Here is a 19,109-nt window from a genome sequence, read left to right as displayed (position 1 = left end):
TGAAGGTTGTGGTTGTGCATACTATAACGATTCCACAAAGAAAAATACCTTAATAAAACTATCGGACAAAGCATCTATTTTTACTGCTGAAGCTTTCGCAATCTTAAAGGCTCTGGAAGACGCTCCGCGACATCATAAGGTTCTTTCAATAATGTCGGCCTCAAAAGCAGTTTTACAAGCGCTCGGGAATACCAAGTACATTTTAAAGTACGACCCAATAATATTGAAGATTAAAAAGAAGATAACTCTATTAAGACACTTGGACATTCATGTAAATCTATACTGGATAAAAGGGCACAGTAATATTAAACAAAATGACATTGTGGATAATTTGGCCAAAAAATCGATTGCAGACGGAGCTGTGGATATGAATTGTTTGACGGTCGGGGATTTAATAACTGAACACCGGCATAGCATTTATAAAAAATGGCAAACAATGTGGGAAGAGTATATTGGGATGCATAAGACACAGTATGGTTATATACATCGAAACGTGAAATTTAAGAGCTGCTATGAAAAGAAAAACATGACAAGGTTCTTCTCTTCAACAATTTTCAGACTGAAATTAGGACACGGTTGCTATCCAGCCCATCTGTACCGAATGAAAATTATAGATTCGCCAGCCTGCTCATGTGGTGAAGAATTGGCAGATTTGGACCATATCATTCTAGCTTGCACAACATACGAAAATGAGCGCGTGACGCTCCTTCAAACATTTAATAAAGAACGTGTGCCGTTACCCACTAACGTTACCAGCTTACTGTGCACCAACAATCTGATCGTTTATGAAGCACTAATAGAATTTATAAGGATGTCCAAAATACGACTGTAATATTTCACCAAAAAGATAACTGTTATTAGTGTTGTAGGCCCAATTATTTTTTCAGCGTTCGGTGTTGTCTTAATGTGCTTCCTTAATTGTTTCACCCTATGTATAATCCTCTATTACACAAGGTCGTACTCCGTATCGTCATATAAAATGCCATGGTAGACCTCTTGGCGAGAAGCGTGTGTCCCTGTTTAATCCTTGTTTATATGTAATGATGCCTTTTCGTATATAGAGTTTAAAGTAATGTGGCTAAATGGGCTGTGATCCCAATAAAAGCCTACAAAAAAACTAAGCTGTCATCAGAGACTTGCCATGCTGTCATAATTGGTTTAAACTTTATTGATGGTTTTACGTGCTTTATTGCTGTTATTGTTATGGATAACATTAAGCTATTTAATAACATCATATATCTTAGATGTTAAATAACCTTGGCAGTACAATTAATTTGCTCCTTAATTTTTCGTCATTCTACACCGGGCCGTGTAGATGGCGCTCTTTTTCGTGTCTCGCTTTACGCAAATGCAAATAGTAGCGAGTTTCCTGTATTAATATATTAAGGTATTTGGTATTACTTATGCTTGGTTCCTGTCCATTGCACGGTGATTTTCTCGGTACATATTGTAGACTTCATTTCAGTCTGAATACCGAAAACCCTGTATATGCGAATATTTCAATGAAGTGCAAATCTGGGGGATTACTTAGGAATAAGCACAAGGTTAGTTTATATACTTTGAATTTGAGTTTCAGTGTTATTTTTCTTTTTAGAATTGTTTTTATTTGCGTATTATTTTCTTGTTTGAATTTTATTGATGCTTTAATGTAGGTACATTTGGTTGTTTGTGATAACAAGTATTGTTAACGCACGAGATTTAATTATCGCCTGTGATCTTATCGCTGTTGGAAAAATTAACGGAGATTGAGATGTTACTATGTGCGCGTTAGTTCGGCGTAAGTGGGGACGTTTGACGCGTTTTTTCGAAAATGGAGTTATCAGGTCTAATTATGATTGGAGGTACTTTTAAAAGATTTTGAAGAAAGTGGTTTCGTTAAATACAAGAATTAACGTAAAAGCGAGGCTCGCTATTTCCCGACGATTCGATCTGCTAGCGTAGTGTCTTTGCTTAAAATCACTCGCACCAGACCGTACTCAGGTGGATAAATTATGAGTTTCTCATTGTTGAAATGAATAACTCGTTCATTCAAATACATCTTGAACCCGTATTTCCTCATGACGTCCATCCCAAAACAAAATCGTCGTCAATATCGGTTCCCAAAACAATTTCTTCGATACAGGAACCTCCAAACGTAATCCTCACAAACGCTTCACCGTGCATCTTTACAGCAGCGCCACTCGCTGTCCTTAGCTTCCAATCAGTGACTCATCAACTTTATTTTTCTATATGATCCGTAAACAGACTGAATACTGTATTAAAAAGCATTTTTTATTACGAATACGATGTACAGCACACAAGAAAAAACAAAAGTTGTAAGCTCTTGGTTTCAATAGGATGGTGCACCCGCGTACAACGCCCTAATCGTGCGAGAATATTTCCTGGAAAATGAAAAATTTGTCCGATAGGTATTCTCGCACGATTAGGACGTTTCTCCATAATTTAAAATTTTTGATTGGCGCAAAATATGACTCAGTTCCAACCAAAATTGACATGTTTATGTTCATTATCTTGATTAATGCATTTTTTTTTCTAACAATGTCTGATCTTTGTAAAACAATGACAACTCTCTTTTTACACTAATTTTTTTCAGGTAATCAAGTAAATTTAAATATAGATATAGAAAAAAAATAGTGACCCAAAGCGACTATTAGCTTTACCTTTATGTGCCACATCGTCCATGGATGCAATGGCCGAAGGCCATGGTGCCACCGTGGCACCGAGCTGCTGTGCCGGAAGTATGATGGCGAATTCTTTTGTCAACCGACTTCCTTTTATTACACTGAAAAGAAAAAAAAACAGTTAACAATGGCATTTGTTAAAAACAGATTGTAATTAATGCAAGAAAACAATGCGGTCAATGAAATATGTCTTTTCTGCATACACCTTTTTGTTCCTTAATTGCTTTAGGCGTCAATATTGCGAGAGTATAGCTCAAATTAAATCATGGAGTTGAACAGTGCTGAATATGCATATTTTGAATTGCGTGGAAATTAAAATTCATCTAGGATGGGTAGTAACAAGAGACTTTAACCAATAAATAACTAGATATTGCCGTTACGAAGCCCACAGGCTAAAAATAAACGCATCATTTTTGCGAAGAAACATTTTTGCATTAATAAAAATTTAAGTGTACCACGAACTAACGGAAACTTTTTCTTTTCTGGAAAAACTCAATAGGATTATGTATGAAACTTTTGACTGTATTCACTAAAATTTTGTATGGTAGTTGAAAAAAAGTAGCACCAAGTATGTAACATTTCCTGGTTAATAACAACGCGATCACAGTCCCCAACGGTTCGATATCTTAAAAATTTTCCCCGGGGTCTCCACTTGTAAGACGATTCTACGACGCGCCTACCATGGAAATCTCGACACCTGTTTCGCTGCCTGCCGTTCATTAGAAAAAGGAACGGCTCATGGTTGGTGGTCGATGACCTTCTCCTTCATTTGGAAAAGATTTCCGAAGAAGCCAAGATAAATTCACATCTTTTGGTGTTTACACAAGGGTAGTAGTGGTAGTATTACTTCAGTGCATTGTACGACGTCTCAGGTTTTCTTTGTCTCCAAATGGGAGGCTAGACCTAAGGAAAGCGGAAATCTTAGCCCGGCTTAGTGACATTTGGGATGTGAGTATTTATGCATTGAACTTAACTTTCGGTCTAATTTTGGGGTTTGTACTATTCTAGGTATCAGAAAAAACCATTGAAAGAATTATCCGGCTGGATACTTTTGAATTGAAACCTTTTGGCCCACGACCGAAAACTGATATTATATATAAACATTTTTCATTTCGGGAAGATTTGCAACGACTGATTTGGAATTATCACTTGAAAAATGAACACTTTACTTTGGCTGACTTACTACAGGACACGCGGGAAAATTTTGATTTTGATAAGGGGAAAACTACTTTATATAACATTCTAAAATCTATGGGTTATAAATACAAACACGTACCTAAATGGACGTAAAATTCTCTGTGAACAAAAACATGTTGTTGCACCCAAAATTACATTTTTGAGGAAATTCTTGCAATACCAAAATTCAAGTGAAAATATAACATTCGTGTATCTGGACGAAACTTGAATTTTTCAAAATGGATCCAGCGTCCGAAAATGGGTACACGATTCTGAAAATAAAAGTAATCCGTCTAAAATTAAATCAGAACGGAAGCGTTTTACTGTTTTGCATGCGGGATCTCGTTCTGAATTTTTGGAAGGGTGTAATCTATTACAAACTTCAAATAGTAACGATGGGGATTATCACAAAACTATGAACGGGGAGATTTTTCAAAATTAGGTGGTTAATCAATTATTTCCTGCTCTGAACAAAATTCAAGGTAAATGTGTGGTGATCTTGGGCAATGCACCGTATCATTCGGTGCAGTTGGAAAAATTACCCTCACGTAATTGGAAAAAGGATCAGATGCAGGATTGGTTGATTAAACACAATGTCAAAATTGAGGGCAAAATTACCAAAAATTATCTTTGGAGTTTAATAATTGAACCTTTTAGGAAAGACATTAGCAAACGTTACGTGACTGACGAATTTTTGAAAGAGAATGGGCACGAAGTTCTTAGATTGCCTCCGTTGAAGCTCTTTTAAATTGTACTTCTGACATGTGGCAAAATTTTTGCAATCATTGTGAAAAACTAATTTCTGAAGACTGGGTGAAATATATTGGAAATATTTCGTTTGAAAATATTCCACCTTTCATTATTTCATTGGAGGAATCTGAGTCAGAATCAGGTATTGATAATGATTCAGATACTTCCAATGAAACAATGGTCGTGGAATAGAGGATTTTTGGCATCAAAATTTTTGTTATGACATGGAAAATGAATGGGAACACCAAACTCTTCAAAGTTCCAGAACTTAAGGAAAGATTCAAGGATTTCATCAGAAAGAACGAGAGGTCATTACATAACAAGCTGGGACATGGAAAGGAATTACAATCCTCGCCACAAACTCAGCAGGGGAAACACCAGTTAACACCCAGAAGAAAAAATGCGAGAGCAAGACACGATCAGGCTAAGACTAAAAGGTTCCCCAAAGAATAGTAAGCTACCCGCCGAAAATAAGATTAACAGAAATGTACTAATCATCAAACAGCACAGACGGAAAACAAAAGACCCAAGGAAGAACATTCCACTGGCACCGTGGAAGCAAGAACTACACTCAAGCGCAGTTAGGTATCAATGCGGTCGTTGATGGTATATGGGTATAATTTTGTATAAAATTGACATAACCTAATGTCCAGGAGGCAGCGACATTTTTTGTGCACTCATTTCTACAAAGCTGATATTCTGCCATTTTATTGTTTTGATAGTACAAGTAAACAAAACGGTAGTCTACCGCGTCGGCGGTGTTGCCTAAATTTGCAACAATGTTCTGAACATGTTAATAAATAATATGTACTTGCCTCATTTCTACAAGAATTAAAGTTAGTACAGTAATTAAGTATACCTAAAAATGAAGTATGGTAATAGTCTACCGAGCTGCTATCACAAGTCTACCACCCACGCAAGATGCATAAAAAATTATTCGATTGAACTTATTTCTACAAAGATGAAATTTTTGTTGGAAAAAGTTGATGTCATAAGAAACCAAAAAAAATGCTCTACCGATCGCGTGATGTTGTTAAGGTCTCGGTAGACACGCTGGAAGGTACGATTTTCCGAGCGCAGCTGCTGCACTGCTCCGCTAAAAGTACCTCTAAATTATTATATACACGGGCATAAAATAAAAATTTTTCAAAAACGAACATAGGCAATTAACATGGGAAAAAGGTTTTTTGCAGATCGTTGCTCCCTATGATAATTTAGGTCTTAGCGGGTTTATAATGACACCAATCGAAAGTTTTTTTTCTTTATCTAATGATATACGAATTAGTTCATTTTCAGTTGTATTTCTCATTATTAACGATCTTCGAGATTGTTTATAATTTTTCTATTTCAGGTGTCACAAATGATGATTTTGTACAAATGTTGTCGCCGAAAAACAGTTGACAAAGACAGTGTTATAGTCGTCTTGTGGTAACTCTCTCTTTAAGTTGGCAGTTACTAGTTAGTACAAGTATTACTTCGTTACTTCCACAGCCGTCTATAATTACAAGCCATGCTGAGAAGTTTGGCAACGTTGTTTGAAAGTCAATCGGTGGGCCGATTTAGTTTTAATGGCGTCTTGTTGCTCTTGAAAAATGGCATTTTCCTCTCTCCTGTGTTTTGCCTTGGCGGTTTTAATATAGAAGAAAGATACTTAGGCAGCTTACAATTGTGCATATATATTATTTATTTACAAAAATGGATAATAACATTTTTATATGACTTTAAAATTCGGAACGCTGTAAATTGGTAACTGCATCATAATGTGTTTTCCCTCGAGATCTCCGAAAGTGGTGAACTTCTGTCGAAACAGGTCGAGGTGAAGCACACGCTTGAGCACTTAATTTAGGTAAAAGGACAGTAAATCGCTGCGCATCAGCAAGGTTTTATCAACGACCAGGTGTGATTCGGAATGGCAGACTTTAAGCCAGCCGCTACTCCAGTGGGTGTAGGTACGAAGCTTTTAAAGAGGGGAGCCCTGTAGACTTCAAATTCCCGTACCATGAACTCTTGGGAATAAGTTGAAAGGTTCCTTCAGAAAATCGATTTGACATGTCCGTGCTAGAATACCTGAAATACAAACTAATTGTATTTTTTCATGATAAACACTTACCGTACTTACGTACCACGTAGTGTGTAGGTCATATTTGAGCTTGTACAGATACTTTGAACAAATACAAGTGCTTGTAAAGGGTCCAGTAACGAGTAGCCTGCTTTAGAGGTTATGACAACAAATCGATATATTTCGTTTAGCAACTTACCTGAATAATAACTTCTGTTCATTCCGTACGGAGTAACACAAATTGTCGCAATCTCGCTCTGTTAAAACAGGTAAATTGGAATATTACACCCAAAACACATATAAAATACACCCAAAATCTGTCAAGTTGAATTAGGAAATCGGCCTACCATGCAGTGTTGCCATAATTCTCAGCACGGCTTGTAATTATAGACGGCTGTGGTACTTCCATGTTTGAACTTCAAAATGTCAGTCTTACTACGCTGCCAACCTAAAACTTAACGGCATAAAAAGTGTTCCCAACATAAAACATGTTAGTTCTAATGTTCCCTATAGTTTCTGATAATGATTTTTTTAATTAAATTAAAGCACCGAAATAGAAAAAATAGTATGAAAAACGCGTGTTACAATGCTTTATTGTAATACTCCTATCTTGCGGACACTCGTGGCTACGCTTCGCGTCGCCACTCGTGCCACAAGATAGTCGTATTACAATAGGTCGCATTGTAACACTTGTCTTTCAATATACTATTGTATTGCTGTCTGTCTGTCTGTCTGTCCGTGTGCACGATAACTCATAACTGGATAATATCATTGACATTCGCTATTTTGTATCAAAATTTAATGCTACTGTTCATAGAAAATCGTGAACAAAAGTACCAGTTTCCATACGATTTTTTGACAAAAAAAGCCCGGTAATTAGATAACTATGCAAAAAATTTAATTGACTAACCTGTTGAAAAACGAGATGAGTTTTCAGTCTATGAATTTGAACGTTTTTCGTATTTAGGTTTTTGCTCAAAGTTTTCAACTTGTATGTAATATTATTTCTAAGTAATTTTTGTGGTGATGGCATTTTCAAAATTTTTGTACATAAAGCCGAATTTGTGGTTGAATTGAAGTTTTCGCAAAAAATGTTTGAATGAGGGAATACTTCTCGTTTCCTTGAACGTTTGATTGCAGTGTGAGGTAAAAGGGCCATCTTCTTTGTAATTTAAATCTTGAAAAAATGTATCAGTCATTTTAACGACAAAAAATAACATGGTTACCTTGTTTTAAGTAAGGTAAAGGAATTGAATTGATTCTCAATAACTTTCAATTGCCGCTTTTGTAAATAGCACATGAATTAAAGCGATTTTCACAAACGATTTTATGTTTTAACTCTTCATCGTCTAGCCCGGCCATAAAGAATTTCCACAATTTATTTTCCTTGCCGTCATTCGAGGTTTGTTTTTGATAGGAAATTTAATGTTTTTAGTTTTCATTATTTCATCCAAAATTCGGCAATAACTCCAATTACCAAAATCATGTTAAGCCATGAAAATGTTCTAAAGAATTGACACAGACGGAGTGGGACACTCATTAAAATGCAATGAAAACAAATATCGCGTACAGTAACTATTTCCGCCGTCGTTTATTAGGTATAAATACTTTCTCCTCAGTGAATAAATTGCACAAAAAAATTATTGACAGTTGTCATAAACTGATATTCATTTCGAATTGAATAACGAATATCGAATTTTTGATTTAAAAAAAATCCGATACAACTGAATACCGAACGATCCTCGAGATATGCACGCATCCATCATTTTTACAACGCGCCTTAAGGGGTTGATTCTGTCCCACCAGATCGGAATAGCTTGTAAAACAAATTGTTTGAAACGGAGTTAGTTTTACTTTTATTCGACGTGCCTAGATACAAAATTTCGCTTTGAAATCTTAAAAAAACAAGATTGCGCATGCGCAAAATAATTTTTTTTGATTCGGCGTTAGTTTTACTTTTACTCGAGGTGCCTACGTATTACATTTCAATGAAATATCTTAACAAATAAAGAAAATTGCGATTACGCAAATACAAAAGCTGAGTTTCGCATCCGCAATTTTTTTTTATTCATCTGCATAGTTACCTGGGGCTTAAGGGACATTTACTAACACAGAAAACCGGGCATTCACATGTTCTTTGTAACAAGAATTATAAAAGAAGCCCTTTTTTTGGAGTTTTGAGCCGTTTTTGGGCTGTAATTTTTTGCCCCGTTAGTCTACGTAGCTGAAAAACAATAGCAACCTTTCTTATATCCTTAAGAACAGCTGTTTCAATTTTCAAAGCGATCGGACTTTTCTATACAAAGTTATTCAGTTATGAGTTATCGTGCGCACGGACTGACGAACAGACAGACGGACAGACAGACAGCAATACAAAATTATAAACAATCTCCAGGATCGTTAATAATGAGAAATACAACTGAAAATGAACTAATTCGTATATCATTAGATAAAGAAAAATATCTTCTTTCGATTGGTGTCATTATAAACCCGCTAAGACCTAAATTATCATAGGGAGCAACGATCTGCAAAAAACCTTTTTCCCATGTTAATTGCCTATGTTCGTTTTTGAAATATTTTTGTATCACAAGTCCAGAAAATGTGTGCTTGCGAGTATGAGGGTTTGCAGGCCGAAGCGAAGCTGAGGCCTGCAATACGAATACTCGCAAAATATTTTTATGGACGTGTGATACACAAGATTTTTTGTGTCGAAGTAAAAAAATTGAGGGAAACAGTTCAAACGTTTATTTTAAAATTTATGCTTCCGCCTTGTATAAAGCTGTCATTTTACTGGGATTCGAATTTCGATACCTTGTGTTGGTAGCACTGCAACAGTAAACATGACGTTTCTGATTTACCTTTTAATTTGTAAAACAAAAATTTACCTTACCTGCATTATAACTTTCTAAACTTCTAAAAGAGTCTCTAAACTCCACAAGAGCAGTCCTAAGAAGTTCATAACTTTTAAAAGTAGTTGTGCTAACTAATAAGTAGCAAGTTGATTTCAATGGGAAACATAACCTTTAAATTTATTTCCATTTCAGCTAGTGTTTCCACCTGTTTTGGGAATTGGGTTGCAATGAATTCATTTGTAATTTGATTTATTTCATACTATCTAGTAATCGCCGCTTTCCCAGACTGATTTCAGTCTGGTAAATCGTATTTTACCAGACTGAAAATTTTTACCAGACTGGAAATTTTGCCTAGCAACCGCAACTGAGATCCATCTAAACGTATGCATTGATATTTGTCAAACTACTGTCAGATCAAACAAATCAAGTGATCGACTTTTGCTTTTATTTTAATGTGTACCTACAACATTCTAATCAAAATCACGATACACTTACAACGGTATGCTCTTGCGCATCTAGCGTGACGTCACGTGCGAACAAAACCACAGAATATAGAGCAAAATTACGATGCTTAGATCGACAAATCACAAGGTTAGTTGACAAATCATACTGATTTGTGTAGAGATCCTCGCGTAAGTTATTTCTGGGATTTCGTGATCGTGTGACATAAACTCTAACCAAAATTGATCATAAACATGAAATGCGGCTGTTTCAGTAAAAATTATATAATTAATGCGTTATCAAAAGATCTAATCTCTCCTCCGTGTCCCTTTTATTTTGATTTTCATTATTACGCGGTAGTTTTAAAGTAGGTAAAGCATCAGGTTTCAAACATCCGCTGTTTTTAAAAGTAGGTCTAATTAAGGAGTCGTTCCCTTGCGGTGTTTCAAAACGGCTGGCTTCAAAATGTTCATAACAAATACAGGATATAGGATTAAACAGCAATGGAAAGACTTAAACACACCACTTAATAATAATGTAACACCATTTTTCAAGGTAATTTTGTCCTTACGACGACTTGCAACAATCCATTTTAGAGAAAAGTCTTCCATTTTCGGAAATCGAAAGTACCTATTTTATTTCCACACACAACCTGGCATTTTGGAATTTTCACTAATGATTACTTAGCTATCAACACATTAATGCTTAGCTATCAACAAATTAACACTATAAAACTCGTAAATACAACTGAAAAGGTGCAAACTGTCACGCGTGACATCTGTACTGGATTTTTCCGTGCGTAAACATTTGAATTTTGGCGCCACACGTTGGCAGGTGACGTAATGCGCAGTAGAAAACGCGTTTGAGAAAAATAATGAGCATACCGTGNAAATCACAAGGTTAGTTGACAAATCATACTGATTTGTGTAGAGATCCTCGCGTAAGTTATTTCTGGGATTTCGTGATCGTGTGAAATAAACTCTAACCAAAATTGACCCTAAACATGAAATGCGGCTGTTATATAATTAATGCGTTATCAAAAGATCTAATCTCTCCTCCGTGTCCCTTTTATTTTGATTTTCATTATTACGCGGTAGTTTTAAAGTAGGTAAAGCATCAGGTTTCAAACATCCGCTGTTTTTAAAAGTAGGTCTAATTAAGAAGTCGTTCCCTTAGCGGTGCTTCAAAACGGCTGGCTTCAAAATGTTCATAACAAATACAGGATATAGGATTATACAGCAATGGAAAGACTTAAACACACCACTTAATAATAATGTAACACCATTTTTCAAGGTAATTTTGTCCTTACGACGACTTCCAACAATCCATTTTAGAGAAAAGTCTTCAATTTTCGGAAATCGAAAGTACCTATTTTATTTCCACACACAACCTGGCATTTTGGAATTTTCACTAATGATTACTTAGCTATCAACACATTAATGCTTAGCTATCAACAAATTAACGCTATAAAACTCGTAAATACAACTGAAAAGGTGCAAACTGTCACGCGTGACATCTGTACTGGATTTTTCCGTGCGTAAACATTTGAATTTTGGCGCCACACGTTGGCAGGTGACGTAATGCGCAGTAGAAAACGCGTTTGAGAAAAATAATGAGCATACCGTGTGTAAGTGTATCGTGATCAAAATGGTATTTTAATAGAAATAGAGCAGTATGAAATAAAATGTTTTAAATTATTTGTATGTTAAATCAGTTAACGTTACTCGTTTCGAAAATTCCTGCCTCAGCTACGCTTCGGCAGTAAACATCTCACTCGTTAACGTAAACCTTGATTTACCATACTCATATGTAAATAGCTATTATCATATTACTAATTCCATTACATATTAGTATATTAAGTATGGAGAACGGTAAGGGATTTTTACCGTTCGAAGACAATTGTTTGGAGGAGGAGCGAAGCGGATGATTGCTTTGTGCAAATTTACAGTTTGTTGTAGGCAGTGTCATTAGATTATTACGGTCTTACTACACGGACGTAACTGATGTCGGGAATTTTCATCAAGGGTAATATAACAAGACCTTGATAAATAGTCGACTATTTTGATTGCATCTAAATTTTGATTGTATTTTATAATAATTTAACGAGACATATTAATTTTGGCGTTAATAATCTGATGAAAGCCCGAGAGCGAAGCTCGAGGGCTTTCATTTATGATTATTAACGCCAAAATTATGTCGAGTCAAATTAATAAATACAAGAGAAATTTAGCAGCAATCAAAATAGTTGCTTATTAATCAAGGTCGTGTTATATTTATGAAGATTATTTCTTGAATCCAATTATTTATATCAGAGAGGCATATTCACAAAATGAAACAGTTTGATATCATTTATGCAAAATATCAACATAAGTATCATTTGACTGAATTGAATTCCACATACACTTTACACTGTGTTCTTTATAACCTTATTCCCCATCTTCTTTTTTCATGTTCCAGGTCAAAATATCATTCAGTTTTGTGAATGGTGTTGATTCATTTAGTTCACATTGAAGATGCTCGCAAAATTTGGTGAACTGCCTCCATACGCTATTTTTACTCCCGTTTTAACAAACGTCAATTAATTAATCGTCTAGATATGCCAAAAAAGCAAACCTATCCTTATTTGTGGACGTATTGAAGATAATCAAGAGTATTTAAAGCTTCCCGTACTACGCAGTTATTATAAAAGCTACTCTTTACGCGATCCGAGTGGTGTTCATACGACTTTAGTTTACCCTGAGATTCACATACCCACGACTACAGTGCCCTCTATCCCTGACCACCCATTTTGTATTGAAAGCATAGGGCTAATAGCAGTCCATGTACTATATGGTCTAAGTGCACCATGCAAAATAGTCGCTAATGGAGGGTGTTGATTGGTTTCGTCAAACAGGAATCAAAAGTGTGATTGGTTGATAATTGACATTTAATAGACGAAGGAAATAATCAGAGATATCGACAAGAAGCCGTTTTCATATGCGTACACTTCTTCGGAGTGTAATCTTTAAAGAAATATACTTGCTTGTAGATATATATGGAATAAAGTACAGTGTATTGTTAACAATGGCAGAAATAATAATAATTACAAATCATAAGGCCGTTACTGTTCATCAATTTAGTGTTGTTTTTTTGGCTTCGTTAATTTACATGCGAAACCATTTTTTGGCATTCCTATTTGCAGTCTGGAAGTAGGTAAACTTCAATTTCCTATACCTTCAATTAGCTATCTGTTTGTTGCCATAAAATGTAAGTTTACCATCGGTAACCATGCACAAGTGTCATAACCGCACTAAATGAAAACTTGCAAGTTTCTTGCAATTCTTGATTAGGGTACTTACCTATCGCATTAAAAGTTATTACTATGTTCTCAAGCCATAATGAAATGGAATTTGAACAAAAAATATGCCGATCATTTTAACAATTTCGTTTAAATTTAGAATTGTCATTGTAAATTAAATCAGTTCCACCAACCAATTTTGAGTGATATTTTTGCCGGCCTAGGCCAGCAAATCATAACTTTCTGGACTAATTTGGCTACAGAAAACAAAGCTTTGAAGCAGGGAGACACAAAAATAACTATTATTTTATTCCCGTGTATATAATAATTTAGAGGTACTTTTAGCAGAGCAGTGCTGCAGCTGCGCTCGGAAAATCGTACCTTCCAGCGTGTCTACCGAGACCTTAGCAACATCACGCGATGGGTAGACGATTTTTTTTGGGTTTCTGATGCGACATCAACTTTTTCGAACCAAAATTTCGTCTTTGTAGAAATAAGTTCAATCGAATAATTTTTATGCAACTAGCGTGGGTGGTATACTTGTGATAGCAACGCTCCCAGCTCGGTAGACTATTACCATACTTCATTTTTAGGTATACTTAATTACTGTACAAACTTTCATTCTTGTAGAAATGAGGCATGTACATATATTTATTAACATGTTCAGAACATTGTTGCAAATTTAGGCAACACCGCCGACGCGGCAGACTACCGTTTTGTTTACTTGTACTATCAAAACAATAAAATGGCAGAATATCAGCTTTGTAGAAATGAGTGCACAAAAAATATCGCTGCCTCCTGGACCATAATGAGTGACAGCACATATACACAGTGACTTTCATCACCCTAACATGGCCTACTACTGAGGCAATACCTAACTATTGAACGGAGTATAGTATAGGTATAAAAATCGTTAATTTAGTGATGTTTTACGTAGATCATCTGCCTATTATAAAGCTATTATTTAGTTGCTGTTATAAAAGTCAGTCAGAGCGTACTTATAGTTGTTTTGCTTATTATTCCGATTTGCAGGAGAAAAAGTTGCTGTGAAAACGGTGCGATATTTGGATGGAAATTATTACACAAAAATCGGAATTTTAAAACTGCCAATTTCTTCTTCACATCTAATGCGGAACCTATTGAAATATTGCATCGAGGGTGTTTTTTTAAGTAACTATATAAGTGTGTTAAATGGTCGCCTTTTTCTCATCTAACCTTATTAGCTTTTAGAAAACGTAAATATGTTCTGTGTAACGTAATCAGCAGTTAAACTCAAAAGACCGAAAGACGCGTCGCGCCGCGCCGTTAAGCAATCCCCCTTTGCAAATTCCGCTAGCGACGGAAACGGTTAGCGTCGCTCTCGACTCCGAATACAAAAGGACTTTCCACATTCAACTTCCCTACTGCAGTTATAGGTGTTTATTATATTGAGTTCTAAATGACACGATGTATCTGTTTCGGCGTTACTGCTGCTTAGCGCGCGGAATAGACGTTGGGGGAGGCGAACGTGGGTAAGCGTGTAGTACACTTCCGAAGTTAATTTTCATTAGTACACTGCAGGGAGATTTATCGGGGTAGTTATCAGTACAGAAAATGGATACGCTCAAGTGTCAGTTTATTAAAGATTAACAATCCGTAACAAATAGTCGACGATATATGCCAGTGGGGGCAATAAAGCACAAGTGTTCCATTCTTTTCGCAATAGAATATTTATGCCTTAAACGAGCTTATTTTGATTTTATTTTTTTTATAAATAAACCAAAAGGAGTAATGCATCGCACCTATTTTGTAGAGAATTTCAGTGACATAGAATACTCCAGAAATTTCCAATTAGCCTCAAAAAGTTTCAAATTTAATTAAATATTTGTTCGTTGTAAATAACTATTACCTATGTAAGTACTTATTAAAATTACCTTTTTGTCTTTTACAAACACTTCACAAATTTCACAAACTTTTCACTTGATAGAATTAGGTACTTTAAAGCTCTGAGTAAAAAAATAATTGAATCTTATAACAAACTTTGGTTTAAAATTTACCCCCTAATCATACAATAAGTATGTGGGTATATAGTTTTGGCGCGCTTCGGTATATTTGATAGGTGCTTTTCTCTAGGTACATATTAGTTTTGCATACGAGGCAATAATAGTTAGGCTAAAGAGTGGAAACGTGGAGTAATAGCCTAATAGCTAAGGGTTGGAGTGGTTTTGTCTAAGATTATCTATAGGCCTTAGGTCATAATCAACTTACGAAAGTAGTGTCGAAAAAATCGACCTGCAGAAACTCACTAAAGTTTAAATAATTTCATTTAACAAGCACAAACTTTAAATAGTTAAATGGATAAGCGCGGTGTTATTAACGAACTCTGTTAAAACTAAAGGTACCGAACTGAACGTAGTATAATAACACTTTTACTTTCATCACAGATCAGTTCCGAGTTGGGCAAATCGAAATAAAATTGATTCAATAATTCGTAAAATCGATTAAGTAAATTAAAAGGGCAGATTACGTCTTGAACACGTAATGAGACGTTAAAAGGACCCGTTCCGGACGACCAAACGTTCACTCTAGTGGAAGCGTCTAACGCGTCTAGCACCTGAGTGCGTTCGAATCCTTCGCGAGGTGAACTGATAACGTGCCACAATCCATCATGTGTAGCAACCCTCGTACCTTTTGAGGTGTGTGCAGATGTCAGTTCTCGTCGCGTACGCCAATGGTGTACAAGTTCGCGCGCCGGAACCAATCGTGAACTCCGAGGGTTGGTTCCAGGACATCGATTATACCGCCGTAATTGCTCATTCGTCCGGAAGGAAACTCCGCCGAGTAGAGGGCACCACGTTTTCGCCCTTCCGATACACGAACCCTTCGCTTGGGGGTGTTAGTGTCGAATTTCTAAAGGGGAGCGCCATTTCTAACTTTGGCAGATGGTATCTAACAGTTAGCGCAGTAATACATTATTTATTTAGATAATGCGGCTCTTTGTGATTGGGCCTATAACCTGTCGATCAATTTTAAAGTTAATCTCCCCATTATGCAACGCACTGAATATTTTAGTCATATTAGTTTGTAGAATATGAACCTATATTAATTTCATTATTCTCTTCATCTGGCTGCAGAGAGGTTTCCAGTTAAAACACACTAGTTACGCGTACTTATCCGTATTTATAGGATAGGATAAGTATAGTCGCCTTCTACAAATACGAATATAACTAACATGATCTGCATGCATTTAATGCACCTACTTTTCTATTACAATAATAAGTAGGTGCGCAATATTTTGTTAACCAATTATATTACCTAAGGCTTTTGTTCCAAAATAATTATTCGTTATTATATAAAGTTGAGAAATGAATTATAGAGCGATTTATGTTACGCACAAAAGGGAAGGATTTCTAGAAACGGTTTTTAAATCCAATAACCTGCAAGTTATATTTTATCCTAAAGAAGTATAGATACATTACCTACTCGTACCTATATCTTTTAAAATTTTAATCATCTATCGGACACTTTTTTCTGATTTAGTTAAACGAATGACGGTTGTCCTTATGCCGCTTTTTTGCGTAATTGTGGTAGCTGACTATTATACTCGAAAACAGGTGTCGAAGTTTGTAAAAATTAGCACATTTTATACTGGGTGCCCATTATGTATGGAATGTAGTATATACTCGGTAAATATCGACCATAGACAAAATTTTTTATATGAAAGTTGTTTAACATTTGATTTCCCATAAATTAGGCAGTATTCCATTGTTTTTATTTCAGTAAACAATTGAATTTTTTTAAATAGCAATGCACACTTTGATTAGGCTCATTTGAAAGAAGAAATTAATTTTTATTTCAAACTTTTTGTGAACATATAGGTAAATGAAATTAGCGGTGTTCCCTTATATGTACAATGTATCATCACTTACTTTGTGAGCCGATTAGGAGAATTGTAAAGAAACGTGTGTTCCCCTGTCGGCCGTAATTAGGCAGAAACTTATCCAGACACTAGGTATACCTATAAATGGGAGTTTGGCAAACCCGTAGGTATGTATTAGAATGTCATAAGGTAACGACCGTAAGCGTAAGCGGCGTTTATTCAACGTTAATTAAATAAATATAGTTTAGGAGAGGTGACTTTTAATTGTTGGGTATCTCCCAACATCACAGTCTCAAATCGACACTCTCAATTTTGTTTTTTGAACGCATACCTAAATTGGTTTTTAGGATCGAGTACAAACGAGAACTCCAAACAACGCTTTTACCTCACCGTTGGGAAATGGTAGAAATAGACAAAAATTCACAATTCCCAAGAATAGTTCAACGTTATTTTTCGCTGAAACAAAATTGAAATCATGCTCAAAATTTTCATATTTGTGGAAGTCAAATAGCACATGCGCAGAACTTAACTTCCGTTAACAGTCTTACATCTGTGTTTAGCAGTATATTTCAATACAGGGTGTTTGGTAAACATGCGGCAAAAATGAAAGAGGTTATTCCTTGGACTATTCTAATGTTATTTTATCCTTTGATGATTTTTGAAAAAACGCTTCGTTGCGAAGATACATGTGTAATTTCTGCCCTTATTACTTAAACGGTTGTTTGTGAAATCCTCTATCATGGCTCATTATTCGAATGCGTTTTTTCAAAAATCATCAAAGGATAAAATATCATTAGAATAGTCCAAGGAATAACCTCTTTCATTTTTGCCGCATGTTTACCAAACACCCTGTATATGATTCCAAGGTATTTATTAGAATAAAAAATGTATGCTTAAAAAAAATTTTTGTAACAGTGTGAGATGTCTGATTTCAAAAAACAAACTTGAAACAACGGGCACCGCAGCGTATACAGGGTGGCAATTTGAAAACTTACCACCCCCCCATGTTTTAGTAAATAAACGAGATATTTTAAAATATCAAAATCCGTTTTGGTAATTCGGAGGGGGAATCACAATGACATAGTTGGCGACGCACCCCCTGCGCCCCAGTCACCCCAACTTTTAAATCTTAAATAGTGACCCCCCATGTGTGATACGTCGTTGGAAAGCTCTGAAGCAATGCTTTTCAACCATACCAAATAGCATTACATTTAGGTTAGTAATTATCCTGCAAATCAAAAAATAAACTAATATGATACGTTTGAAATCTGTCGTATTTAAAACGCAACCGGCGAACATAGACGAACTAAGACAGATAATAATAATTCAAGAATGTCGAAATATTGCAAAACCAACATTTGAAAAGGTTCGACAAGAGTTTCAGAATAGATTATACTACTGTCTTACCAATAACGAAAACCATTTTGAACATTATTGAAATAAAAGCCAACTTTAGAAAATGTATCATATTAATTTATTTTTTGATTTGCACGATAATTACTAACCTAAATGTAATATGCTATTTGGTATGGTTGGAAAGCATTTACTATTTAAGATTTAAAAGTTGTGGTGGCTGGGGCGCAGGGGGTTGGAGGGGGTGCGTCGCCAACTATGTCATTGTGATTCCCCCTCCGAATTACCAAAACGGATTTTGATATTTTAAAATATCTCGTTTGTTTACTAAGACATGGGGGGTGGTAATTTTTCAAATTGCCACCCTGTATAGAGACACCGGTGGAAATACATTAACCTCGAAACAATGGAGTCACAGTCCAACAATGTAAGAATTTCGATAGCCGCAACTTTTAAAACAATGACAGCTTGTTATGTGAAAATGAAAATAGTTTCTTGATCTAGTTTTTCTGATTTTGCATTTTGGTCAGTTCATACAGGTTTATTTTAAAATTTAACGTCACTTTGCTTTCTGCCTTTAGCGAGTACAGTCTTGTTCGTCCTAATTTTATAATTCAATTTTCGTATACCTAAGTTTGTGCTGTGGGTAACAAAAAGTAAT

General features: G+C 35.6%; 1 protein-coding gene across 1 annotated transcript in view; it reads right to left on the bottom strand.

The window, feature by feature from the left end:
* Positions 1 to 15,847, bottom strand: part of LOC116169005 (paired box protein Pax-6-like) — a 31,323-nt gene extending 15,476 nt beyond the window's left edge. The window contains exons 1-2 of the mRNA XM_031485037.1: positions 15,484 to 15,847; positions 2,661 to 2,782 (exon numbers count right to left, since the gene is read on the bottom strand). Of these exons, the coding sequence (XP_031340897.1) occupies positions 2,661 to 2,682 (22 nt within the window). The 5' untranslated portion in view covers positions 2,683 to 2,782; positions 15,484 to 15,847. The remainder of the gene's footprint in view (positions 1 to 2,660; positions 2,783 to 15,483) is intronic.
* Between the last annotated feature and the right edge of the window lie 3,262 nt (positions 15,848 to 19,109).

The sequence above is a fragment of the Photinus pyralis genome, unplaced genomic scaffold (genome assembly GCF_008802855.1).
Source record: "Photinus pyralis isolate 1611_PpyrPB1 unplaced genomic scaffold, Ppyr1.3 Ppyr1.4_LG4, whole genome shotgun sequence".
NCBI lineage: Eukaryota > Metazoa > Arthropoda > Insecta > Coleoptera > Lampyridae > Photinus > Photinus pyralis.
Note: the sequence above shows the minus strand (reverse complement) of the source record. Positions and strands in the feature narration are given on the sequence as shown.